The sequence below is a fragment of the Lissotriton vulgaris genome, chromosome 2_1, assembly GCF_964263255.1.
Source record: "Lissotriton vulgaris chromosome 2_1, aLisVul1.2, whole genome shotgun sequence".
NCBI lineage: Eukaryota > Metazoa > Chordata > Amphibia > Caudata > Salamandridae > Lissotriton > Lissotriton vulgaris.
Genome location: NC_141687.1, coordinates 1,858,153,324 through 1,858,180,084, shown reverse-complemented (window position 1 = coordinate 1,858,180,084; position 26,761 = coordinate 1,858,153,324). Strand labels below are relative to the sequence as shown.

Genomic DNA, 26,761 nt, shown 5'->3' with positions numbered 1-26,761 from the left:
TGGCAGTGTCCAAAGTTATTAACGTGGGGGTACTTTTTTTATTCTGATCAGTCTTTCACGGTTCAGATTAACAGATTGATCTTGTCTTGTTTCTTCTTGTTGAGAACTTTGAGGAAGGTTCTGCCCTTTATTCCTTTCGATTTGCAGAAATCGGTTGTCATTGCATTAGTATTATCCAGATTGGATTACTGTAATCCCCTTTATTTGGGCATAAATAAGGCTCCCAAAATAAGCTTCTGACCCTGCAGAATGCAGCCGGTCGTCGTTTTAAGAAAATACCAAGGTTCAAATCTGTCTGGTGCCTTATCGGAGCTTCACTGGCTTAAAAAAAAATGTGTGGTTTTAGGGCTCTCTGTATGGCTCATAAAGCACCCCATGACTTCGCATCAGATTACCCAAAAAATAAATTCATGAAATATGCTCCTAGAAGACTGTTGTGATCAGCTGTTTCCAAATCCGTTACAGTTCCATAAATTAAGAAACCTTCTTGGGTGGCAGAAGCTTTGTTCACCCCCTTGTCAACTTTGGAACCCACTCCTATTCACCTTAAATGTCAGTCCAATATGAATGGTTTTCGGAAACAACTGAAATCCTGGCTGTTCTCTCTTTCTGTTGATTGCTACACGAGCGCAGGTCGCGCTGTCACCTAGCTCGGACAACTGGTGATTTTAATACTCCCTTTGCCTATCTTTGTTTACCTAGGTTTCTTTAACCCCTGATTTTATTGCCGCTCCACTGGGCTTCTGTCCCCTTACCTGCACTTAATTTTTGGAAAATACACCGCCATTTGGCGGGTCCGGGTTCCGGGGCTGATTTCATTTGTGGGCGCCATCTTTGGTTGGGCTGAGTGTGTGTGTGCGCGGGCGCCATCTTGGAGTGTCTCGACGCTCGAGGGGATGTGGGAGACGCCTATTTAAGGCGGACTCGACTTTCAGGCATTCTGTTTGATTGCTACACGAGCGCAGGTCGCGCTGTCACCTAGCTCGGACAACTGGTGATTTTAATACTCCCTTTGCCTATCTTTGTTTACCTAGGTTTCTTTAACCCCTGATTTTATTGCCGCTCCACTGGGCTTCTGTCCCCTTACCTGCACTTAATTTTTGGAAAATACACCGCCATTTGGCGGGCCCGGGTTCCGGGGCTGATTTCATTTGTGGGCGCCATCTTTGGTTGGGCTGAGTGTGTGTGTGCGCGGGCGCCATCTTGGAGTGTCTCGACGCTCGAGGGGATGTGGGAGACGCTTATTTAAGGCGGACTCGACTTTCAGGCATTCTGTTTGATTGCTACACGAGCGCAGGTCGCGCTGTCACCTAGCTCGGACAACTGGTGATTTTAATACTCCCTTTGCCTATCTTTGTTTACCTAGGTTTCTTTAACCCCTGATTTTATTGCCGCTCCACTGGGCTTCTGTCCCCTTACCTGCACTTAATTTTTGGAAAATACACCGCCATTTGGCGGGTCCGGGTTCCGGGGCTGATTTCATTTGTGGGCGCCATCTTTGGTTGGGCTGAGTGTGTGTGTGCGCGGGCGCCATCTTGGAGTGTCTCGACGCTCGAGGGGATGTGGGAGACGCCTATTTAAGGCGGACTCGACTTTCAGGCATTCTGTTTGATTGCTACACGAGCGCAGGTCGCGCTGTCACCTAGCTCGGACAACTGGTGATTTTAATACTCCCTTTGCCTATCTTTGTTTACCTAGGTTTCTTTAACCCCTGATTTTATTGCCGCTCCACTGGGCTTCTGTCCCCTTACCTGCACTTAATTTTTGGAAAATACACCGCCATTTGGCGGGTCCGGGTTCCGGGGCTGATTTCATTTGTGGGCGCCATCTTTGGTTGGGCTGAGTGTGTGTGTGCGCGGGCGCCATCTTGGAGTGTCTCGACGCTCGAGGGGATGTGGGAGACGCCTATTTAAGGCGGACTCGACTTTCAGGCATTCTGTTTGATTGCTACACGAGCGCAGGTCGCGCTGTCACCTAGCTCGGACAACTGGTGATTTTAATACTCCCTTTGCCTATCTTTGTTTACCTAGGTTTCTTTAACCCCTGATTTTATTGCCGCTCCACTGGGCTTCTGTCCCCTTACCTGCACTTAATTTTTGGAAAATACACCGCCATTTGGCGGGTCCGGGTTCCGGGGCTGATTTCATTTGTGGGCGCCATCTTTGGTTGGGCTGAGTGTGTGTGTGCGCGGGCGCCATCTTGGAGTGTCTCGACGCTCGAGGGGATGTGGGAGACGCCTATTTAAGGCGGACTCGACTTTCAGGCATTCTGTTTGATTGCTACACGAGCGCAGGTCGCGCTGTCACCTAGCTCGGACAACTGGTGATTTTAATACTCCCTTTGCCTATCTTTGTTTACCTAGGTTTCTTTAACCCCTGATTTTATTGCCGCTCCACTGGGCTTCTGTCCCCTTACCTGCACTTAATTTTTGGAAAATACACCGCCATTTGGCGGGTCCGGGTTCCGGGGCTGATTTCATTTGTGGGCGCCATCTTTGGTTGGGCTGAGTGTGTGTGTGCGCGGGCGCCATCTTGGAGTGTCTCGACGCTCGAGCGGATGTGGGAGACGCCTATTTAAAGTCGTCCTCTCCCGCGCAGCGGGATCGCGCAGTGGGACGCCGTCTCTTAGCCGGAGTCGTGCCAGAGTCCTGCCCGTCTGCGCCCGTCAGCGTCCCGGAGGCGTACGAGGCGACGAGCAGTCCTGGGCAACTGTATTTCATATGTAGCTTGTGCATGTGAGCATTATGCTTCACTATTCGGGTTCGGAACTTCGTTCCTTGCAACACACTAATGGCTCCTGCCGTACGGTGTTTCCTGCGCGCCACAAGGGCAAGTATTGTTGCCCTGAGTGTGGCTGGCGCCCGCAGAAACATCTTGGCGGGGCGCCGCAGAAGGTGGCGGTTAGTGCTAAACATCTGGGCTTACTGCTCAATACTAGATCTCTGGGCCGGCATGCTCTGGACATATTTGATCTGCTGGACTCAGAAAAACCCTTGTTTCTGATGCTCACCGAGACGTGGCTCGGTGAGGCGTCCAACCCAGATATTGCTACTGCTCTCCCGCCCGAGTATAACATCTTCAGGCAGGACAGGCCGAAGGGGCGTGGAGGGGGGGTTGCACTAATAGTAAATAAAATAGCCACCTGTACCATCATCCCCTCGGACGCGATCAAGGATTGCGAATCCCTTGCCTTTGCCATTGTTCTTTCTCCGCACCAATCGATGAAGGGTCTCCTAGTCTATCGGCCGCCAGGGCCTATGGGCTCTTTTTTTGAAGAGTTCCAGTCGGTGACTTCTTCTTTATTACTCACGTCAGAGCATTGTATTGTGGCCGGGGACTTTAACGTCCACATGGACGTGGAAACGGATGCTGATGCGATAAAAATGTTGGAGGTCACAGCCCCTCTGGGCCTGGTTCCATATCATATCGGACCGACCCATGAGAAGGGACATACTTTAGATTTGACCTTATCTACGACCCCTATAGAGATGCTGGCTCCTAGCCAGGTTCTTTGGTCCGACCATAGGTTGGTGAAATTTTACTTCTCGGAAGTTGGGAAGCCTTCCGGCGCCCCCCGGCAGTCTTCCGTCGGATTCAGGGCACTTCACCGGATTACTCCGGAACTGCTGGCACAGGCTTGTGCGGACCACCCCTTCGTGTTAGCAGGGAACTTAGAGGAGGATGTGGAGCGACTGCAGGCCTGGTTCTCAGAGAGACTTAATGATCTGGCTCCTCTGAGACCCCTCCGCAAACCTGAAAAAGGTGCATCTGCCCCTTGGTTTACGGAAGCATTGGCGGCCTCTCGGCGCCAATGCAAGGTAGCGGAAAGAGCATGGCGCGCAAATTACGACGCGACGGCGAAACTCGCCTACAGGTCTGTGGCGAAAGCTTACCATCGGAACATCCTCGCGGAGAAGGCTTATTTCGCGAGAAAAATTGAAGCTGCCTCCAATTCCTGTAAGGAGCTTTTCGCCGTTGTGCGGGAGTTTACAACGTCTCGCGCAGTACCAACCCAGACCCCCCCCCCCTGCGCCTTGGGTCAGGGCGATTGCGGACTTTTTCACCTCTAAGATCCAGCGGATCCAGGACTCCTTCCTTGTGCTGGAGCCTGAGATACCGGGTCGGGTGGAGAATACCGCTGCTACCCGACTTAACGCAGGTGTGGCCTTGGCAGCTTTCCCTCCTCTCTCGCTGACCGCCTCATTTGACCTGATGGCTGGGCTTAAATCAGGTTCTCCTCGGGATGCCTGTCCGGCAAAATTTTTGGCTAAAATGGCAGCTGTCATTAATCCCCTCGTGAACCCCCTGTTGAATTGTTCTCTTGCACAGGGTGTGGTTCCCCAGGCCTGGAAGCAGGCCATGATTATTCCCCTGCTTAAAAAGCCTGGCCTGGATGTGGAGGTGTTGGCGAATTATAGACCTATTTCGCTCCTGCCGGCTTTTGCGAAGGTCATTGAAAAGCATGTCCATAAGGTGCTTGCCGATTACCTGGAGTCCCACGACCTACTGCACCCTACCCAGTCGGGTTTCCGCGCCAATCTTAGCACCGAAACTGCCCTCCTGGAAGTCTCGGAGGCGATTAAGGAGGTGTTGGATTCGGGCGGGAGAGCGATGCTGGTGATGCTAGATCTGTCGGCGGCCTTCGACACCGTCCCTCATGAGGGTCTTCTTGCAAGACTCTCAGAGGTTGGTCTCCGAGGGACGGTGCTCCAGTGGTTTCGATCTTTCCTGGCAGGCCGTCGACAAACGGTCTGGGCTTCTGCTTGCTCCGCCGAGATGTCGCCATTGGGTGTTGGAGTTCCTCAGGGCTCTGTCCTGAGTCCAACTCTATTTAACATATTCATGGCCCCTCTGGCGGCATTGGCGGAGTCTTTCGGGGCCCAGATCGTTTCTTATGCTGATGACACCCAGCTCCTCTTCACCTGTGAGAGGGGTGCGGACTTCGATGGAGGTAGGATCCAGGGTTGCCTTGAGGCTGTGTTTCAATGGTTCCATCACAACAGCCTCAAGTGCAACTCGGATAAATCCGAGGTCCTCTTTTTTGGGTGCAGTTCGGATCCGGACTGGAAAGTGTGGTGGCCTGAGAACATGTTTCCACCAGCAAGTTCGTCCCAGGTGGCTAAAAACCTTGGGATTAAGATCGATAATGGCCTCACACTACGTTCACAGGTAATCGGTCTCACTGGTACCTGCTTTGGCCTACTCCGGATGCTACGTAAGTTCCTTCCCCTGTTATCGGAGGAACATAGGAAGATCACGGTGCAGGCGATTGTTGGCTCGAGAATTGACTATTCCAACGTCCTTTATCTCGGCTTGCCAGAATATCTTCTCCAACGGCTACAGGTTGTCCAGAATTCGGCAGCACGGGCCATCTTTGGACTATCTCGCCGTGCCAGAGCCTCGGGTCTTCTGGAGGCTCTGCACTGGCTCCCTGTCCGGAAGCGGATAATTTTTAAAACTCTTACTCTGGCACACAAAGCCTTGCACGCCTCCGGAGCAAAATACCTGCAGAAGAGGCTGGCCTTTTATTTGCCTGCCAGGTCGCTCAGGTCTGAAGCCCTGTTTCTTGCGACGGTTCCTCGTGTGAAGAGAGCCCGCATCGGAGGCCGCTCTTTTAAACTACTAGCGCCTCAGTTATGGAATAAACTGCCTGTGTCCCTGCGCAGCATTCCTAATTTGTTGGCCTTTCGGAAAGGGCTTAAAACTTGGCTCTTTTCCTCTTAGTTTCGGTCCCTACTAGGTCTCTTTTATCTCTGTTTCTTATTTTATTTTCCCTGTTGTGCTATGAGATTAGTGTGCAATCCAAAGCGTCGGGACACTCTTCCGAGTAGCCGCACGCTATACAAAACCCCTGCATAACATAACATAACATAACATAACATAACATAACATTTCTCTGTAGTCTTCTTCTCCCTCCGTTCAGGTCAGGAAATTGGTAAATGCTATAGCACCAAGACGCCCAAGGGCATTTATGCCCTCTATATATTTTAAATCCAATATTGAAACTTGAATAAGCTAGTAAATTTGAAATCTCAGAAATTCCTTAAGGAGGTTTGAGAGGAGATGTGTATCCTAGGATGAGGGAAGGCATATTGAAACTTCTGTAGCAACTGTGCAAAATTCTTTGGTGGAGATTGAGGACTGTCTTTTTAAGTTTCGTTATTGCAAGTCATTGTTTCCTCATTAGGAAATCATTTCTGAATTCACTATTTTTTGTGAAGCTTTATTCCTTCCTAGTGAACTGTTTGTTGCTTTTTAGGGTTGGTTTGACCCAATTCTTGGTGTGTGCATGATTATTCATGGGCAAGTTTGCTATAATTGTGTATTTTGTATACATTTCGTCGTAGCTGTTTGGGAGACTTGTGATTGAATGATGTTTTTGAACCAACACTTTTGTTTCTAGAACGGATCATTGGAATGGTGGTATGCACCTACAGCACTTCTTTGAATTTGTGGTCAGCCGGTGGAAAAACGTGGATTTGATATTTAGATTTTGCAGTTTCATATACAGTTGAGGGTGTTAAAGTTGGCATGCCAGTGAAGTTTTAACAATTTTCTTGGTCGAAAATTTCCAGTTACTTGTTTGTTTGCTCCGAGTCTGATGTTGACCTTATCCGTTAGACAGTTCCTGGCCCTTAAGTTTCTGCATCACATCTAAAATGTATTAATTTGAAAGACATTTTGAGTTTTCCAAAGATTGTTACCCTTACAGCGTGTTCCTCAAAGGTTGTGGAAAGAGATAAAAAAGGTAAGGGGATCATCATTGTGGAGTTATGAGAACAAGAAAAAAGAAACCTCGGTTAGATGAGATTTTAGAGGAATGTGTAAAATAGCATTGGGCTAGATATTCCTTGTTAAGTCGGTTGCATTAGCCAACAGTCTTTTCAACTTCATTGGGGCATATATTCAGGAGTAGGTGAATGTATATTCTGAAATTTGCTTTTCTACATGTTCCGTGTTGACTTAGTCTTTGTAGATTTGGAGCTTGGTATCGAGTCAAATGCAAAGCTCCTATCCCATACGTATTGCGTTTCTCCTCCGAGACAACAAGTGGCATGAGGTTATTATCACTCCCTTATTAAAAGTATATCTTCCCAGTACTTCAAGGTTGATGTCACTACGAGATCTATTTTTTTCTGCATCACAGCCTGCAGTGGTTAGCAGGCGGTGAGAATAGTAAGGTGTAATGTTAATCGCGCTGGGTTCAGATTCTGGGTTCTACATTTACTACTGTTACTGTGACCAGGGCTAATAAGGCATGCCAGGATGTGCACACATGTGAATTTGGAGGCTGCTCTCCTGGAATACGTGTTTCAGGGTGAATGTTGAATGGCAAATTTAGCAAGTAAGAATGTAAAGTCACTCCTCTTCACTCTTCCTCTATTTTGCAGCAGATTCCCTTTGTTACGGGCAATTTAGTCCTCTATGAATTTCTATAAATGCATTTTGCCTTTTCCCCCCCAGGTGTTTCACCTCCAGCATCGGCAGATGAGATCTTTGATAATCACATCAAGAGGCTAAGGCTCTTAATCAAAGAACGCACAAAACTTTATGATGCAGAGGAAAGAGCTTTGCGGGTTATGCTTGAAGGAGAGCAGGAAAAAGAGCGCAAGATAGAACGGGAGAAAAAACAGAAAAAAGAAAGGGAGAAACTACTACAGCAGCAGCATGAAATCAACAGCATTCTTTTTGGGGAACCAGGTAAGTGCAGTTGCTATCCTTGCTCAAATGGTCCCTGGTTCTCATTCATGGATTCTTCCTTATTGATGATGAGCACTGAATGTCACTGATTTGTGGAGCACTTTTGTTTTAACATAAAGAAACGTTCTCCATAGAAATACACACTCCTATTCTACACTAGTGGTAATGGTACCTCTGCAATTATTGGATTGTTTTTTAGTCCATAGGGAAATCATTCTTAAGTTTCCCTCCGTGCAGCCTATTGGGTTAAGATGTCAAATGACTGTTGTCATGTCACTAGGCCCACTGGTTGCTGTGCGAACTGAAAAGTGTACTCTTTCAATTGCGTAGCAAAGAGTCCCCTTGCAGCAACGTTTATATTGCCTCTCTCCCTTCCCATGGAGATGTACTGATCGGAGGGTAGCGAATCCTACCACCAGTGCCTCCATTGTGCCCCACCAGACCCTGAACTCCGGGGGAGTGAGGTACAATTGCCAAATCCCAGTGCGCATTGCTTTTGGCCATGCTGTTTGTTCTATGGTGTACGGACAGTGGGCGCAGAACTTGGTTGAAGGACATGCCCTGCTTGATGGACCCACTGGGTATGGTGTTGGGCCATGTGAAGTCGCTCTGGGGACAAGTGCTCATCTGCCCTCTGTCCATGGCAATGGCCTGTAGCTTTGTTTCCAGTATTTTGTAGTACTCTTTACTGCTATCTGGTACCTATTTTCTTCATTTGATAGACTTTTTTCATGAATGTCTATCTCCCTAGAGAAGATGACATTGATTTTCTTTATCTGAATGTCCAAATTTGCCTGTCTTCTTTATTCTTAAAGCTAGTGAACAAGCTTTTATTTGCATGCCCGCTCCACAAGGACAAAAGTGGTGGGCAGCAGCCCCCACCTATTGACCTGTTGCAGCTGGCCCGACGTGGTTCAAGCTATTCCGCTCACCCCCTCCTTGGAGAACCGCTCTGGCTCACCGATCGCTCCCCTCCTTGCCTGGGAGTTACCATGGTATGTGGCCAGTGGGAAGGCTGTACAGCAAATACCCAGTGACCAAGGGATCGGCACACCTTACATTGAGCTAGGTGCCACACGCTGGGAGAAAGCAGGTATTGTAGTAAAGACATCGGCATCGCCAGAGATGGAGGTAAGCTGTTTAAGGGCTGAGGAGTCGAGGGTGCCCTGATGGGCCCCTAAATCAATGAGCCCAACTACTATTTTGTAGGAGGTGGCAAATGAGCCCAATTACTTTTTCCTAGGAGGTTGCAGCTCTAAACATATTTTAACACAGTGAGTCCTCATAAGGCCTGCAAGATTCTACCAAGTCAGCCCCCAGGACTCCAGAGGAGTAGTGACACCGCATAATGACAACACTTGCATCCCGAAGCCATATCCTATAGTCATGTGGCCACTATGAAGTGAGAGAGCCCACCGAAAGTGTCTTACAGCAAGCCTAAACGACCTGGGGCCCCCTCTGGCCAATCAATGTTAGTGCAAGCGGGCCAGTGAAGAGAGTCCTTCTCCTGCCACTGTGACACTAACTGGATCTTTTGAGGGAGGTGCTGGCACTGGGTCTCAACCGTTAGGTGGAGGGTCCGCAGGAGACTTACCCTGTAAAGCCTACTCCAGCTGATTGGTAGGTGGACATAGTGACATCGCCCGTACACCCACCATACAACCAAGGCCCCTGTGAAACAATTGGACCCCTAGCCTACAAGTCTAATCTGCCCAGGGAGGCTTGTAGGTCAAACAAGAGGGATAGAACACTCTCCACAGACTGTGTAAAACCCCCTCCTCCTCACAATATTGGCCCCTAGACCTCGTTCCTGCCAACTTTCATTGAGGAACTGCCTGGCTGCACTTTCTGCCTGCTTGGGTACCCTTTTCCCCTTCCATTGCAGCACTAACTATATCCTTAGGGGACGTTTGGCCCTGCACATTGAGGGGATGCCTCGGAGATGACCTGGCCGCTCAGGCCAGATAATATAAAACTAACATGATGTAATCTACTGACTAACAAACAAAACACACAAGATGACGGACGGAATTTTGCACAATGGCAAAACATTCTCCCCCAGTCATAGATCTGGGTTTAATCCATCGTTCTTTTGCTCACCAAGCCACCCCAGTTCAGACATGACCATATGCAAATCAGTCTTGAACCTGTGCCTCATGGGAACAGTCCAGCCCGAACTGCCAAGCCATGTCTTCCCTGGACCGGAATCAAGCATCCTAGGACCGGTTTCTGGCTATCAGCCTTCATCAGCCAGGATAGCTTGACTCCAGTGGCGTAGTGAGCACGGGACCCACGTCTGGGCATACCCTTCCCACATAGGGTGAATAGCAAAACACCCAAGATGATGGACGGAATGTTGCACAATGGCAAAACATTCACCCCCAGTCACAGATCTGGGTTTAATCCATCGTTATTTTGCTCACCAAGCCACCCCAGTTCTTTTTGTTTTTGCATTAGACTAACAAATAGCTCCTGCCCCTGACTGTTCGGACAGATCATAACCTGTAGAGACTTTGGAATATGCCAGGAGACCAGCGACTACCTAGATTCACAGCTTCCTCCCTATCTTGCCATTATCCTGATCCCCCAAGCAGGTGCACTGCTAGATCAATGCAGCACTACAATGCAACCCCATCTGCCCACTTCTGTTCTTTTTCCTTATGGCTACTCCAACCCTTCTCCCCTCCCCCTGCCCCCGCCTCACACCCCCCCACAAGACCTGCTGTGGTCATTGCCAGTGTCTGAATTTAAAAGCGGGGGACTTGGGGAGCTACGGCACCCATCACTCACACTGCACTTTTTTTTACCAGTGCTGCAGTCATGGAATCACCTTGCCTCTTCACAAATGCAAAGTAAAATTGATAACATTTCCATTTCTGCCATCATAGACGCCAAAGTAAGTTCGAATCCCCCACCTTCCCTGAGTTACCACAAACCTGACTCATCATATACTGACCCCATTCTTCAGGCAATACATGCATCCCGGGTAGCTCTCAAGACCAGGATTGGAGAAGTGGGCACAGATGACACCCTACTACGGCAAGATCTGTGCAACATGGAGGTAAGGTCTTCGAAACAGAAGGCTGCATAGCTGAATTTGAAGACTCAGTCACAGAATTAAAATCCATTGTATCGCAGCCCACCATGACGTCTAAGATGTTGGAAACCTAAAGACAATGAGAACCGGGCTCAAAGGAACAACTTGAGATTTATTGGTTTCCTAGAGGCAGTGGCCAGGAGAGGTTCCTTGAAACCTGGGCGACATCCTTGTTGTTATAAGGCAAGTTGTCACCCTACTTCATCCTGTAAAGGGCCCTTTGAGCTCTGACACAACGTCCATTGCTGGATGCCCTCCCACCCACCCCCGCCCTCTGATCTCTAAAGTCTTGAACTGTAAAGATAGGGATGCCATCCTCAAAGGTGCAAAAGCGTTAAACAACTCTTTTCAATCCACCTGTGTCCCCATCTTTCCCAATGACACCTGCGTGGTTCAGAAACAAAGAATATACTTTGAAACAATCAAGCAGAATCTACGAGCAATGTCATGTATATGCTTATTTTCATAGCTAGGTTAAGAGTACTCCCTGAGACAGACTGGGTTGAAGAGAAAAAAGACCCGCTCCCCACCCCTCTCCAGCCCCCAGTACCTCTTATGGAGTGAGATGCTCATATTTGCAGCAGCAGTGACCACGCTGGTGTAGCAAACAGTGAAGGCAGATGCTCGGGCTGATGAAGAGGCCCTCCCCAGAGAATCACAGGACTCCCCAGAGACGAATAGGAGATGACCGATGACTGATGTCCAAATGTGAGGACCCTTAAACCGCGGACCCATTATGCTACAGACTATTTTCTTGGAGGAAGATTTGGTCCCTAGCGAGGCAGGATGAACAAATCCAGATGTACTCCTCTGTGCATTGAGCACCAGGCGGGGCATACCATCAAACTTTTTCTCTTCGCTTGCTCTTTCTATTCAGACGCAATGTCTACAGAATATGGCATCCATGTGTGACCAAATGTACCTTATTGCTGCAGCACATGTAAGCATGTCTGGAGTTGATTTCACTCTTCCTTTCAGCCACAGACATGATATATAGAACTGTTGCAAACATCCTATCCTTGAAGTTTTAGATCACTCGCCCAATTAAGATTAGAATCGGGGCCCCTGGGCAGGGTATTGTCCAATCTGCTACACAGTGCTCGCAGTACCTATTGCAAGAACAGAAAAACCTTTTATGATCTCAGTGTGGGTTTGATCGAATACCTGGGTAACGCTTTGGGCCGCTGGAAAAGCCACAATGCTGTGACAATTCCAAAGCTTTCTTGAGAAGGAGAGATTAAAAAAAACTGCAGCTGTCTGCCCTGGAGGAGAGTATAATCACACTCAAGGGTGGATTGAGCAAAACAACATACTCTCCTCCATGCAGGCAGGGTTTAGATCAGGCACCAGCACCCTTGACCAGGTGTTTCGGCTTACCATGATGTACTGGAAGGTGGTTCTTTTGGGCGGTGGTGTCATCTACGCTGCTTTTGTCGACCTTAGGTCGGCATTTGACCTGGTTCCCAGAGCAAAACTCTGGGATGCCCTGAGAAGCATGGAATTTCCTCCAGAACTATTAGACCTGGTTAGGCGCCTTCATGAGGATAACTTTGCACGCGTAAGATGGGGTAAACAGGGTCAGGTGACCGCTAGCTTCCCTGTCGAACGCGGCGTCCGGCAGGGCTGCGTGCTGGCCCCTACCTTGTTCCTCCTGTTTATCAACCGGGTGGTTGCATTTTTTAACGACACTCATACTGATGCACCTACCCTGGGGGGTTCAAAGTATCCCATGTTAATATTCGCCGACGACACCCTGCTCCTTTCAAGGACCCGTAGCGGCCTACAGGCTGCCTTAAATAGATTTGCTAAGTTTTGTTCATTAAATGACCTCCAAATCAATGCTGACAAAACCAAATTTATGATTTTTAATAAAAACAAGCCAATCACCAGTTCATTTTCATTAGAGGGTGTTCCAATAGAACAGGTTAAAGTCATGTCATACCTGGGCGTGACTTTGGACCATCAACTTACATGGAAACCCCAGCTGGAAGTGTTAACCCTTAAGTTTGTTCGCCTTACAGGTTGTCTGATAAAGGAACAGAAAAAAACCATGACAAAACGCATTACACCTGCGCTAAAAATATACGAGGCCAAGGTGAATGCGGCTACCCTGTATGGTGCGGATATCTGGGGATATAAAGGTTTGTCAGCCCTTACTGGTGCTCAGAACAAGTTCCTCCGGAACCTAGTGGGACTTCCCCAATCTTCCCCCATTACACCTCTGCTTTTAGATCTAGGTTGTAGACCGTTGGATGAGATGGCACAGTACCGTCTTGTTGCTCTTTGGCGTCGCCTTTGGACGACCCAAGAACTTAGCTTATTTGCCCAAGAATTAGGTGAGGTCAGAGCATTGTGGGGTGCCCAGAAAATTCCATGGCTACGGGAGGTTAAGCAAATACTGTATTCTATGGGCCTCCCTGAGCTATGGCTACATCCCGAATGTTCAAGCTTCCCATCGAAAGCGGAATTCAAAGAGCTTTATTGGGCTGTTAAAAAATCTGTACTGGTCTCCCTCTCCTCTGTTAATAACCTAACGGGACAGTTCCTAATGCACAAGATAACCCCATTTCTCGAACCTTATTGGGACTTGATATGCAAATCACTTGATCGCAAGCTGTACCATCAGTTTCGGGTGGGAACCCTACCGATCAAGTCTTTTACTGCAAAGTGGGCAATAAACTCAAGCGACAAATGCCCCTTTTGTCCTGATCAGGTAGAAAGTCTGGGCCACGTATTTTTTGCATGTCCTGCTTATCGATCGCCCAGACTAAAATGGTTGAAACCAATCTGTAAAACACTTAACTGTGGGGGTAGCCACGCAGCCCTGCTTAAATTGAGAGATTTACGCACTGCTAAATGAGTGATTTGTGTTGCAAAATTTTTGGGTTGGCTGTGGCTTATCCGTGTAAAGAAACTGTAAATCGCTTTTTTATTAGTTTTAATGTTTACGTATTGCTGTACACTATCTTTTATGTACTGGGGGATCCAATGTACAATGCTGTATACTGAAAATGTTTTTTAAAAGATATTTGTTGTCTTTTATGAATTTTTTTTATTCGAAATAAAGACTAATTGAACTTGAACACACTCAAGCTTGAACACCTTGCTAAGAAGGATGAGAGAATTCAGCACCAACTATTCACCAACATGGCCTTCCTAAGCCTACTATGCCTAGGTGAAGCCCAGCCGTACTGGAAGGCCTCAAATAGAGGAACCTATGCGTTTGGAGACAAATCTGGAAAGCTGCTGTACTCTTGGCAATCAAAAATGTATCCTGCACAGTAATTCCTGAGCTACAAGAGCCATCAGGGAAACAGATCAATACAGCAGTAGAGATTTATTCTGCTTTAGCTTACTACTATAGGAAGCTTTATGCCCACCAGGAGCGATCTGCCTATGAACGCACCAACCCCCCCATTGATTATCTCCCACTGTACACTTTCAGTGCATTAAACTGATAGTCTAGACTAACCCATCACACTAGAGAAGACCGAGGCAGCTATTGACTATATGAAATATGGGAAGGCACCAGGTCCAGATGGGTTCCCGATTGAATATCTAAACCAGTTCAACAAGTATGTATCAGGAAGCCATGGAGAAGGGTCTGTTTCCTCCTGAACTTGATTTGGCCACAGTTGTGGTCCTAGTCAGAGCAGGTGCCCCTTCGAATCTATGCTCTTCATGTCCCCCGATCGCTAAACTCTGAGATAAAGGTCATAGTCAATAGGCTGTTATACTGGCACTTTGCTTGATCACCCGGACCAGTGCACTTTTATCCCCCTCCGCAGCACCCACTGCTGCTTTCGCAGGGTTACATCGTACTGGTGCAGTGCCACACTCCTGCTCATTGACTTACCCACCAGTCCATTGGTGCCTGAAGGAGGCTAAAACTGGAAGAACCCAGCTACTAAGCCAGAGGATGCCTGTATAAGCATCACAAGATTTGGGGAAAATGATGAACCTATTGTAATTTTGATTGCCGGGTGATGTATGTGACGTGTGTTCTTTTGGATACATTCATAACATTATAATTGCACTGTGTGAGAAAATGCCCCTATTTCTGTGGTCACTCCTATGTTTTGTTGAATGTTTTTGCTGGTTTTAAGACTCCGCATTCTAGGGCACAGCAGTCCAGTGCCCAGTGTATGTGCTCTGACCCTAAAACATGCAGAAATTTGCTAACCCCCGATTGGCATAGTTAGCTTTCTCATAAGGCCATAGTATATGGTGCAGAAATGGAATTGAAAAGCCAAATGCAACCTTTGGACTGCAGCACTTATTGTGCCATCCAATAGTGTGATACAAAAGGGGATGATAGACGGAGCGTTTGAGCCAATCAAACACTCACCCCCAGTCAACTGATCTGGGTTTAATCCATCACCATTCTTTAGCTCACTCAGCCACCCCAGTTCAGACATGGCCGTATGCAAATCAGTCTGACCCTGTGCCTCATGGGAACAGTCCAGCCCGAACTGCCAAGCCATGTCTTCCCTGGACCGGAAACAAGCATGCTGGTACCGGTTTCGGATTCATAATCCTCATCAGCCAGGCTATCTTGAATCCAGTGGCCAAGTGAGCAAGGGACTCACGTCTGAACATACCCTGCCAACTTAGGGCGAACAAAGCGATACAAAAGGGGATGATGGACGGAGCGTTTGAGCCAATTAAACACTCACCCCCAGTCTACTGATCTGGGTTTAATCCATCACCATTCTTTAGCTCACTCAGCCACCCCAGTTCAGACATGGCCATATGCAAATCAGTCTGACCCTGTGCCTCATGGGAACAGTCCAGCCCCAACTGCCAAGCCATGTCTTCCCTGGACCGGAAACAAGCATCCTGGGACCGGTTTCGGATTCATAATCCTCATCAGCCAGGCTATCTTGAATCCAGTGGCCAAGTGAGCAAGGGACTCACGTCTGAGCATCCCCTGCCAACTTAGGGCGAACAAAGCGATACAAAAGGGGATGATGGACGGAGCATTTGAGCCAATTAAACACTCTCGCCTGAAGACGGCTGAAATGCCAGAAACCGGTCCTCGGTAGCTTGTTTCCGGTCCAGGGAAGGCATGGCTTAGCACTTCGGGCTGGACTGTTCCCATGAGTCACAGGGTCAGAGTGATTTGCATATGGCCATGTCTGAACTGGGGTGGCAGAGTGGGCTAAAGAACGGTGATGGATTAAACCCAGATTAGTTGACTGGGGGTGAGTGCTTGTATTGTCAACGCTCCGTCCATCATTTCCTTTGGTTTTTCTTTGTTCGCCATAAGTTGGCAGGGTATGCTCAGACATGAGTCCCTTGCTCACTTTGCCACTTGATTCAAGCAAGCCGGGCTGAAGACGGCTGAAATGCCAGAAACCGGTCCTCGGTAGCTTGTTTCCGGTCCAGGGAAGGCATGGCTTGGCAGTTCGGGTTGCACAGTTCCCATGAGGCACAGGGTCAGACTGATTTGCATATGGCCATGTCTGAACTGGGATGGCAGAGTGGGCTAAAGAACGGTGATGGATTAAACCCAGATCAGTTGACTGGGGGTGAGTGCTTGTATTGTCAACACTCCGTCCATCATTTCCTTTGGTTTTTCTCCTTACAATAGTGTGACAAAGGAAAACACAACTTCAGGTCTACCAGTGTAGCATGCCTGCTACAGTGTAAAACCTGCAGTGCAATCTGTTAAAAAGCTCTTTTTGACAGGCAAACACTTGTCTCTTAAATATAAGTATGCCCCTCACCAATGTAAGCATTGTAGCCCACATTGTATTATGAATGGTATTTAAACAAGCATTTGCAATGCAATAGGTCTCGCATTAGGAAAGTGTGAGCTATTGGTATTGTAAATGACCATTTTGTTTTAATATGTGTTGGCTTAGAAAATATATAAATTAATAGCATTGTTATTCACAAAGCTGTTAGAACTGGCTATTTCTGGTAGGCTAAGGCTGACGCCAAAGCCAGGCAGAAACCACCATTCTAGTCAGGGCAAGGAAGTCACACGCCAAGATAACCCCTGCTCACCCCCTTGGTAGCTTGGCACAAGCAGTAAGGCTAAACTCGGAGGCAATGTGTAAAGCATTTGCGCCAGCGCACAACAGCAACAACATACTAGGCACACCACAAAAGAGACTCCACACAAGGTTATTATAAAAATAACTTTTGTATTGTAAAAACACATCAGATAAAATCACACATATACATGGTGCCAACTGGCACGGGCAATATTCACAGGGATTATGTACACAAGACAGGGCCACAAGGGCCATTGTCATATTCAGATATAGCACTTCTAGATAAAATGTAGAATATAAAATAATAATCAAAGATAACAACCAGTAACCACTGGTAACAGGCACCAGGACCTTACTAGGACCACCTGTACTAAAAAAAAGAAGAACCACCTAAGTATCACACAGCATTTAGGGGTCTAAGAAAAAATACATTACTCATGATGCAATAAACCTACATTCAGAGGAGTAGAAAAGACAACCACCTAAGTATCACTTTTAGGGGTATAAACCAGAAAACCTTACCCATGATGCATAAAACACATTCAGAGGAGTAATAAAGAGAAACACATGATGCCTAAAACATTCAGAGGTGTTAAGAATAAAGCACATGATGCAATAAAATACATTCAGGGGTGCAGCGCAAGAAGACACATGATGACTAAACATTCAGAGGTGCAGCGCATGGAAAGAAAGACACAATGCATAAACCTACACATTCAGAGGTGCATAATAAATCAATAGCGCAAAAACTCACATTAGCAATAACTATTAAAGAGCATAGAAATCACATTACGCCAACACTACATAAGCCACCACCTGTGGCAGTCCCTAGGCCAACTGGCCTTGTGGGGTAAGGATGCCCTGAGTCCAAAGTCAGGGTGCGCTGCCATGCAGTGCCAGTTTCAAAAGTACAAAAAGCCTAAACGTGGCAGCTGCCCACAAAGTGCTGGGCAACTGTGTACTAACAAGCTGTGGCAGGGCTCTCAGTAGCCCCTAGGACCAATCTGCGCCACCTGAGCCACACAGGCTCTAAAACAAACATGCCCCAAAGCGTTGGGGCCCACTGGGCTCTGGAAAGAAGTAGGGGGGGGGGGCGCTGGAGCCATCTGGCTCAGGAATTCACTGTGCCCCCTAGAGCCCTCGTGGCTCTTAACTAAAATAGGCCCACGAGCCTCCGTGGCTCTGTAAACAAAATGCGGGCATCGTGGGAGCCTTCACGGACTCGTGGACAAGGGCGCCGTGAGCCTCGCAAGGCTCTATGCAAATAAAAACATGCCCCTTCGTTGGAGCCTCCACAGGCTCTGCGTGACGTTGGGGCGGCCCACTGCCATCTGGGGCCGCCCTTGAAGCCCTCGTGGCTTCTCCACATCGAGCGCGAGCTCGCGCTACTGCGGGGGGGGGGGGGTGGGGGGGCGGACACCGACAATGTGTCCCGGCGCCCCTCCCCTGCTCTACCCCACTCCGCCCGGCCCCAGCCCAGACTCAGGGGCGGCTCCGGGCGGCGGCTCTTCTCCGCTGGCGGTGGGGGCAGGCACCGACAATGTGCCTCGCGCCCCGCCGCAAGTCTCCGCCTGCCGCTCCTCTCCTCACTCGGGGCTCCCTCTGCACACGGGAGCCCCAGAAGCCGGCCACACTCCTCCTCTCTTCCTTTCTCCGCGGCGGGGGCAGGCACCGACAATGTGCCTCGCGCCCCATCCGCTACCGCTCCGCCATGCTTCTCCTCTTTCCCTCCCCTCGCCTCGCGGTCGCCATTCCTCGGCACCCGGGCTGCGGGGCGGGACTTCCGGGTCGCCGCGGGCAGCGCGGCGGCCCGATTCAGGCAGGCGGGCAGGCATTAAAGATATCGGCGTCGGCAGCCGAAATTAAATAAAAAGTACAAATAAGCGAGGTGGGCACTCGCAATGTAAATAAAGCGCTCCCAGCGCTAAATGACGACCCACAGCGCTATAATCCAAATAAAGCGCTCTACAGCACTAGAAATCAGGCAGAGCGCTCCCAGGCACTCAGGGGGAAGCACAGCGCTTCCTGCAGGCAAATGCAGCTCCTCCATGCTGCAACACGGTCCCAGAGATTCCAAGGGGGCAAGCAAAGTCCCCCCCACAGCCCAGCAAGGCAGAGGGGTCCCCCAGGAGTCCAGGAATGTCCATCAGAGGTCCAGGAGCTGGGCAGGGTCCAGGGATTCCCCTGAGCCCCAGCAGCAGCATGCCCCTGGCAGATTCAAGTCAGAAACAAGAACATTTTGGAAGGGGACACAGCCCCTTCTTATACAGTGAAAAGTCTTTGAAGTCTCAGTGTGAGAACCAGCTGGACTGGTTTAGAGGGAAGTCCCCTTCAGTATCAGGGACAGAGGTGTCAGTCGCCCAGCGGGAGGTGGAGCCAGCTTTGTAGTTAGGCAGGCACATCCCTTCACTATCAGGCGCCATCTCCTCCCACTTCCCTGGCAGCAGATGCTGCCTTTCATCCATGGGCTGACTCAGACAACCTCCTGGGCTCTCCAGCCCCCTGTCATCCTCAAACCAGACAGTCAATCCACAAGCAGGCCAGGCACTCTGGGCCAGGCTCACCAGCCAATCGCACGCTAGCACCAACTTACACAAATATGCCAACTTCCAAAAGTAGTACTTCTAGACTAGACACAGTCATGCCGCATACATCATTTTGCAGCATTCACTCTCACGAGTTCATACATACCAAACTCGCCCCTGCACTCCCCACACATCAGGAACTACCATGGGCATACATATTCCCCATTCATTCCTTTGGGAGGGCAGGTCACTCACCACACATACAGAGCGCTCAAGCACTTTACACTGTACCACAGTGAAAAAGTGCGCAGAGGCCTAAAATCACCAACACCAGGTTCCAAAAACAGGCTAGGAAAAAGCAAAAAGACTAGGGGTGAACCTACCCAACGGGCCGGGTCCAACAAAAGCCAATAGCTTACACTTTCCTAATGCGAGTCCTATTGGCTATGGCAATGCTTGTTGGTAGCAAGGAAGGACAGCGATGATGTGGTTGGGCTGAGTGATGAGGTGGTGTATTAGAGTGATGTGGTGGTGTATTAGAGTGATGTGGTGGTGTATTAGAGTGATGTGGTGGTGTATTAGAGTGATGTGGTGGTGTATTAGAGTGATGTGGTGGTGTATTAGAGTGATGTGGTGGTGTATTAGAGTGATGTGGTGGTGTCCCGGAGTGATGTGGTGGTGTCCCAGAGTGATGTGGTGGTGTCCCAGAGTGATGTGGTGGTGTCCCAGAGTGATGTGGTGGTGTACCGGAGTGATGTGGTGGTGTCCCTGAGTGATGTGGTGGTGTCCCTGAGTGATGTGGTGGTGTCCCTGAGTGATGTGGTGGTGTCCCTGAGTGATGTGGTGGTGCCCCTGAGTGATGTGGTGTGTGGGAGTGTGTGTGTGTGGGAGTGTGTGTGTGTGGGAGTGTGTGTGGGTGGGAGTATGTGTGGGTGGGAGTATGTGTGGGTGGGAGTGTGTGTGGGTCCGAAGTAAATGGTGGCAGGGCAGACATCATAAGACAGAGAGAAGAGATTGCGTGGTGACTGCGTTGGTCAGTTTCAGAATCAGGGGCAGTGTCAGCACAGTCTGCAAGGGATCAACATGTCTAGAGGCAAAGCATAGCGGATGTAGCATTGCAGCTAGCAAGTCGAGTGTTTTCAAGCTGAGTGTCCCTAGAGAGATGGCAAAGCAGCAACAGCATTTGAAGAGCAAGGCTACTGTAAACCAGCACGGTAGGCTTTCACTTTCGGCCAGAAACAAGCTCTCGGCATTGCTGTGGCGGACGGGGGGGGGGGGTGGCGGGGGAGCAGCAGCCTTTGAAGTCTGATGCCTAGGCACAGACAAATGGTGGTGCGCGATGTGCACGCGGGGGGCGGGGGAGCGGCAGCCTTTGAAGTCTGATGCCGAGGCACAGACAAATGGTGGTGTGTGCTGTGGCTGGCGATGGTGTGCACACGCATAGATCACATGAACTGTATGCAATCCGCAGCCGTTTTGGTAGACTATTCTTTTCCGCTTACTATAATCTCGCCGGAGCAATGCACAAGCGCATGTTGCTATGTCCCTAAAATAACAACTCTGTAAAAGCTATTTTCACAGTGGCAATCCTAGCTGCCTCAAGTAGAAAATTGGAGCACAGATTAAAATACTAATACTGTTTCTTGAATTGGTCCACTTTGAAAAATCATGAAACCACTATATTTTAATAGTTATTAAAATTCCAATTCGATGGTAAAGTCTGATTTTGTGGTGCAAATATTTTTATTCCTATTTTATGAAACATCAATGCCACATATAGACTTTGCAATTCATTAGGCTATGCACAGCCCTGCTCATGTAACGCATATATGGAAGTCAAATAGGCAAACGGTACCCCCTACCCCTATCCCTCCCCCTCCATTCACTTGCTGTAACAGTTAGGGGCCTACTTTAGAGGTGTTGTCTAGGAGTTCGGCTCAGGGGTGTGAGTGGCGCTAGAGTCGGGTAAGCATAGCAATAGTAAATACCTAGGACAGGTCAGTTTGTCGAATTCTATCGAGAGCAGTGACAAAAAGGGCTGCCACACTTCTTTAAAAGCTGTGCCGTGCCCAGATAATGTGAGCAAAATCTTCTCCATACTCAAGATGTGCCAAAACCGTTGTAGCATGGAATTTCCTCCAGAACTATTAGACCTGGTTAGGCGCCTTCATGAGGATAACTTTGCACGCGTAAGATGGGGTAAACAGGGTCAGGTGACCGCTAGCTTCCCTGTCGAACGCGGCGTCCGGCAGGGCTGCCTGCTGGCCCCTACCTTGTTCCTCCTGTTTATCAACCGGGTGGTTGCATTTTTTAACGACACTCATACTGATGCACCTACCCTGGGGGGTTCAAAGTATCCCATGTTAATATTCGCCGACGACACCCTGCTCCTTTCAAGGACCCGTAGCGGCCTACAGGCTGCCTTAAATAGATTTGCTAAGTTTTGTTCATTAAATGACCTCCAAATCAATGCTGACAAAACCAAATTTATGATTTTTAATAAAAACAAGCCAATCACCAGTTCATTTTCATTAGAGGGTGTTCCAATAGAACAGGTTAAAGTCATGTCATACCTGGGCGTGACTTTGGACCATCAACTTACATGGAAACCCCAGCTGGAAGTGTTAACCCTTAAGTTTGTTCGCCTTACAGGTTGTCTGATAAAGGAACAGAAAAAAACCATGACAAAACGCATTACACCTGCGCTAAAAATATACGAGGCCAAGGTGAATGCGGCTACCCTGTATGGTGCGGATATCTGGGGATATAAAGGTTTGTCAGCCCTTACTAGTGCTCAGAACAAGTTCCTCCGGAACCTAGTGGGACTTCCCCAATCTTCCCCCATTACACCTCTGCTTTTAGATCTAGGTTGTAGACCGTTGGATGAGATGGCACAGTACCGTCTTGTTGCTCTTTGGCGTCGCCTTTGGACGACCCAAGAACTTAGCTTATTTGCCCAAGAATTAGGTGAGGTCAGAGCATTGTGGGGTGCCCAGAAAATTCCATGGCTACGGGAGGTTAAGCAAATACTGTATTCTATGGGCCTCCCTGAGCTATGGCTACATCCCGAATGTTCAAGCTTCCCATCGAAAGCGGAATTCAAAGAGCTTTATTGGGCTGTTAAAAAATCTGTACTGGTCTCCCTCTCCTCTGTTAATAACCTAACGGGACAGTTCCTAATGCACAAGATAACCCCATTTCTCGAACCTTATTGGGACTTGATATGCAAATCACTTGATCGCAAGCTGTACCATCAGTTTCGGGTGGGAACCCTACCGATCAAGTCTTTTACTGCAAAGTGGGCAATAAACTCAAGCGACAAATGCCCCTTTTGTCCTGATCAGGTAGAAAGGCTGGGCCACGTATTTTTTGCATGTCCTGCTTATCGATCGCCCAGACTAAAATGGTTGAAACCAATCTGTAAAACACTTAACTGTGGGGGTAGCCACGCAGCCCTGCTTAAATTGAGAGATTTACGCACTGCTAAATGAGTGATTTGTGTTGCAAAATTTTTGGGTTGGCTGTGGCTTATCCGTGTAAAGAAACTGTAAATCGCTTTTTTATTAGTTTTAATGTTTACGTATTGCTGTACACTATCTTTTATGTACTGGGGGATCCAATGTACAATGCTGTATACTGAAAATGTTTTTTAAAAGATATTTGTTGTCTTTTATGAATTTTTTTTATTCGAAATAAAGACTAATTGAACTTGAACACACTCAAGCTTGAACACCTTGCTAAGAAGGATGAGAGAATTCCGCACCAACTATTCACCAACATGGCCTTCCTAAGCCTACTATGCCTAGGTGAAGCCCAGCCGTACTGGAAGGCCTCAAATAGAGGAACCTATGCGTTTGGAGACAAATCTGGAAAGCTGCTGTACTCTTGGCAATCAAAAATGTATCCTGCACAGTAATTCCTGAGCTACAAGAGCCATCAGGGAAACAGATCAATACAGCAGTAGAGATTTATTCTGCTTTAGCTTACTACTATAGGAAGCTTTATGCCCACCAGGAGCGATCTGCCTATGAACGCACCAACCCCCCCATTGATTATCTCCCACTGTACACTTTCAGTGCATTAAACTGATAGTCTAGACTAACCCATCACACTAGAGAAGACCGAGGCAGCTATTGACTATATGAAATATGGGAAGGCACCAGGTCCAGATGGGTTCCCGATTGAATATCTAAACCAGTTCAACAAGTATGTATCAGGAAGCCATGGAGAAGGGTCTGTTTCCTCCTGAACTTGATTTGGCCACAGTTGTGGTCCTAGTCAGAGCAGGTGCCCCTTCGAATCTATGCTCTTCATGTCCCCCGATCGCTAAACTCTGAGATAAAGGTCATAGTCAATAGGCTGTTATACTGGCACTTTGCTCGATCACCCGGACCAGTGCACTTTTATCCCCCTCCGCAGCACCCACTGCTGCTTTCGCAGGGTTACATCGTACTGGTGCAGTGCCACACTCCTGCTCATTGACTTACCCACCAGTCCATTGGTGCCTGAAGGAGGCTAAAACTGGAAGAACCCAGCTACTAAGCCAGAGGATGCCTGTATAAGCATCACAAGATTTGGGGAAAATGATGAACCTATTGTAATTTGATTGCCGGGTGATGTATGTGACGTGTGCTTTTGGATACATTCATAACATTATAATTGCACTGTGTGAGAAAATGCCCCTATTTCTGTGGTCACTCCTATGTTTTGTTGAATGTTTTTGCTGGTTTTAAGACTCCGCATTCTAGGGCACAGCAGTCCAGTGCCCAGTGTATGTGCTCTGACCCTAAAACATGCAGAAATTTGCTAACCCCCGATTGGCATAGTTAGCTTTCTCATAAGGCCATAGTATATGGTGCAGAAATGGAATTGAAAAGCCAAATGCAACCTTTGGACTGCAGCACTTATTGTGCCATCCAATAGTGTGATACAAAAGGGGATGATAGACGGAGCGTTTGAGCCAATCAAACACTCACCCCCAGTCAACTGATCTGGGTTTAATCCATCACCATTCTTTAGCTCACTCAGCCACCCCAGTTCAGACATGGCCGTATGCAAATCAGTCTGACCCTGTGCCTCATGGGAACAGTCCAGCCCGAACTGCCAAGCCATGTCTTCCCTGGACCGGAAACAAGCATGCTGGTACCGGTTTCGGATTCATAATCCTCATCAGCCAGGCTATCTTGAATCCAGTGGCCAAGTGAGCAAGGGACTCACGTCTGAACATACCCTGCCAACTTAGGGCGAACAAAGCGATACAAAAGGGGATGATGGACGGAGCGTTTGAGCCAATTAAACACTCACCCCCAGTCTACTGATCTGGGTTTAATCCATCACCATTCTTTAGCTCACTCAGCCACCCCAGTTCAGACATGGCCATATGCAAATCAGTCTGACCCTGTGCCTCATGGGAACAGTCCAGCCCCAACTGCCAAGCCATGTCTTCCCTGGACCGGAAACAAGCATCCTGGGACCGGTTTCGGATTCATAATCCTCATCAGCCAGGCTATCTTGAATCCAGTGGCCAAGTGAGCAAGGGACTCACGTCTGAGCATCCCCTGCCAACTTAGGGCGAACAAAGCGATACAAAAGGGGATGATGGACGGAGCATTTGAGCCAATTAAACACTCTCGCCTGAAGACGGCTGAAATGCCAGAAACCGGTCCTCGGTAGCTTGTTTCCGGTCCAGGGAAGGCATGGCTTAGCACTTCGGGCTGGACTGTTCCCATGAGTCACAGGGTCAGAGTGATTTGCATATGGCCATGTCTGAACTGGGGTGGCAGAGTGGGCTAAAGAACGGTGATGGATTAAACCCAGATTAGTTGACTGGGGGTGAGTGCTTGTATTGTCAACGCTCCGTCCATCATTTCCTTTGGTTTTTCTTTGTTCGCCATAAGTTGGCAGGGTATGCTCAGACATGAGTCCCTTGCTCACTTTGCCACTTGATTCAAGCAAGCCGGGCTGAAGACGGCTGAAATGCCAGAAACCGGTCCTCGGTAGCTTGTTTCCGGTCCAGGGAAGGCATGGCTTGGCAGTTCGGGTTGCACAGTTCCCATGAGGCACAGGGTCAGACTGATTTGCATATGGCCATGTCTGAACTGGGATGGCAGAGTGGGCTAAAGAACGGTGATGGATTAAACCCAGATCAGTTGACTGGGGGTGAGTGCTTGTATTGTCAACACTCCGTCCATCATTTCCTTTGGTTTTTCTCCTTACAATAGTGTGACAAAGGAAAACACAACTTCAGGTCTACCAGTGTAGCATGCCTGCTACAGTGTAAAACCTGCAGTGCAATCTGTTAAAAAGCTCTTTTTGACAGGCAAACACTTGTCTCTTAAATATAAGTATGCCCCTCACCGATGTAAGCATTGTAGCCCACATTGTATTATGAATGGTATTTAAACAAGCATTTGCAATGCAATAGGTCTCGCATTAAGAAAGTGTGAGCTATTGGTATTGTAAATGACCATTTTGTTTTAATATGTGTTGGCTTAGAAAATATATAAATTAATAGCATTGTTATTCACAAAGCTGTTAGAACTGGCTATTTCTGGTAGGCTAAGGCTGACGCCAAAGCCAGGCAGAAACCACCATTCTAGTCAGGGCAAGGAAGTCACACGCCAAGATAACCCCTGCTCACCCCCTTGGTAGCTTGGCACAAGCAGTAAGGCTAAACTCGGAGGCAATGTGTAAAGCATTTGCGCCAGCGCACAACAGCAACAACATACTAGGCACACCACAAAAGAGACTCCACACAAGGTTATTATAAAAATAACTTTTGTATTGTAAAAACACATCAGATAAAATCACACATATACATGGTGCCAACTGGCACGGGCAATATTCACAGGGATTATGTACACAAGACAGGGCCACAAGGGCCATTGTCATATTCAGATATAGCACTTCTAGATAAAATGTAGAATATAAAATAATAATCAAAGATAACAACCAGTAACCACTGGTAACAGGCACCAGGACCTTACTAGGACCACCTGTACTAAAAAAAAGAAGAACCACCTAAGTATCACACAGCATTTAGGGGTCTAAGAAAAAATACATTACTCATGATGCAATAAACCTACATTCAGAGGAGTAGAAAAGACAACCACCTAAGTATCACTTTTAGGGGTATAAACCAGAACACCTTACCCATGATGCATAAAACACATTCAGAGGAGTAATAAAGAGAAACACATGATGCCTAAAACATTCAGAGGTGTTAAGAATAAAGCACATGATGCAATAAAATACATTCAGGGGTGCAGCGCAAGAAGACACATGATGACTAAACATTCAGAGGTGCAGCGCATGGAAAGAAAGACACAATGCATAAACCTACACATTCAGAGGTGCATAATAAATCAATAGCGCAAAAACTCACATTAGCAATAACTATTAAAGAGCATAGAAATCACATTACGCCAACACTACATA

General features: G+C 48.1%; 1 protein-coding gene across 1 annotated transcript in view; it reads left to right on the top strand.

Moving 5' to 3' along the window:
- PDCD7 (programmed cell death 7) overlaps positions 1–26,761 on the top strand; it is a 132,914-nt gene that overhangs the window by 28,284 nt on the left and 77,869 nt on the right. The window contains exon 3 of the mRNA XM_086958042.1: positions 7,464–7,700. Within this exon, the coding sequence (XP_086814168.1) occupies positions 7,464–7,700 (237 nt within the window). The remainder of the gene's footprint in view (positions 1–7,463; positions 7,701–26,761) is intronic.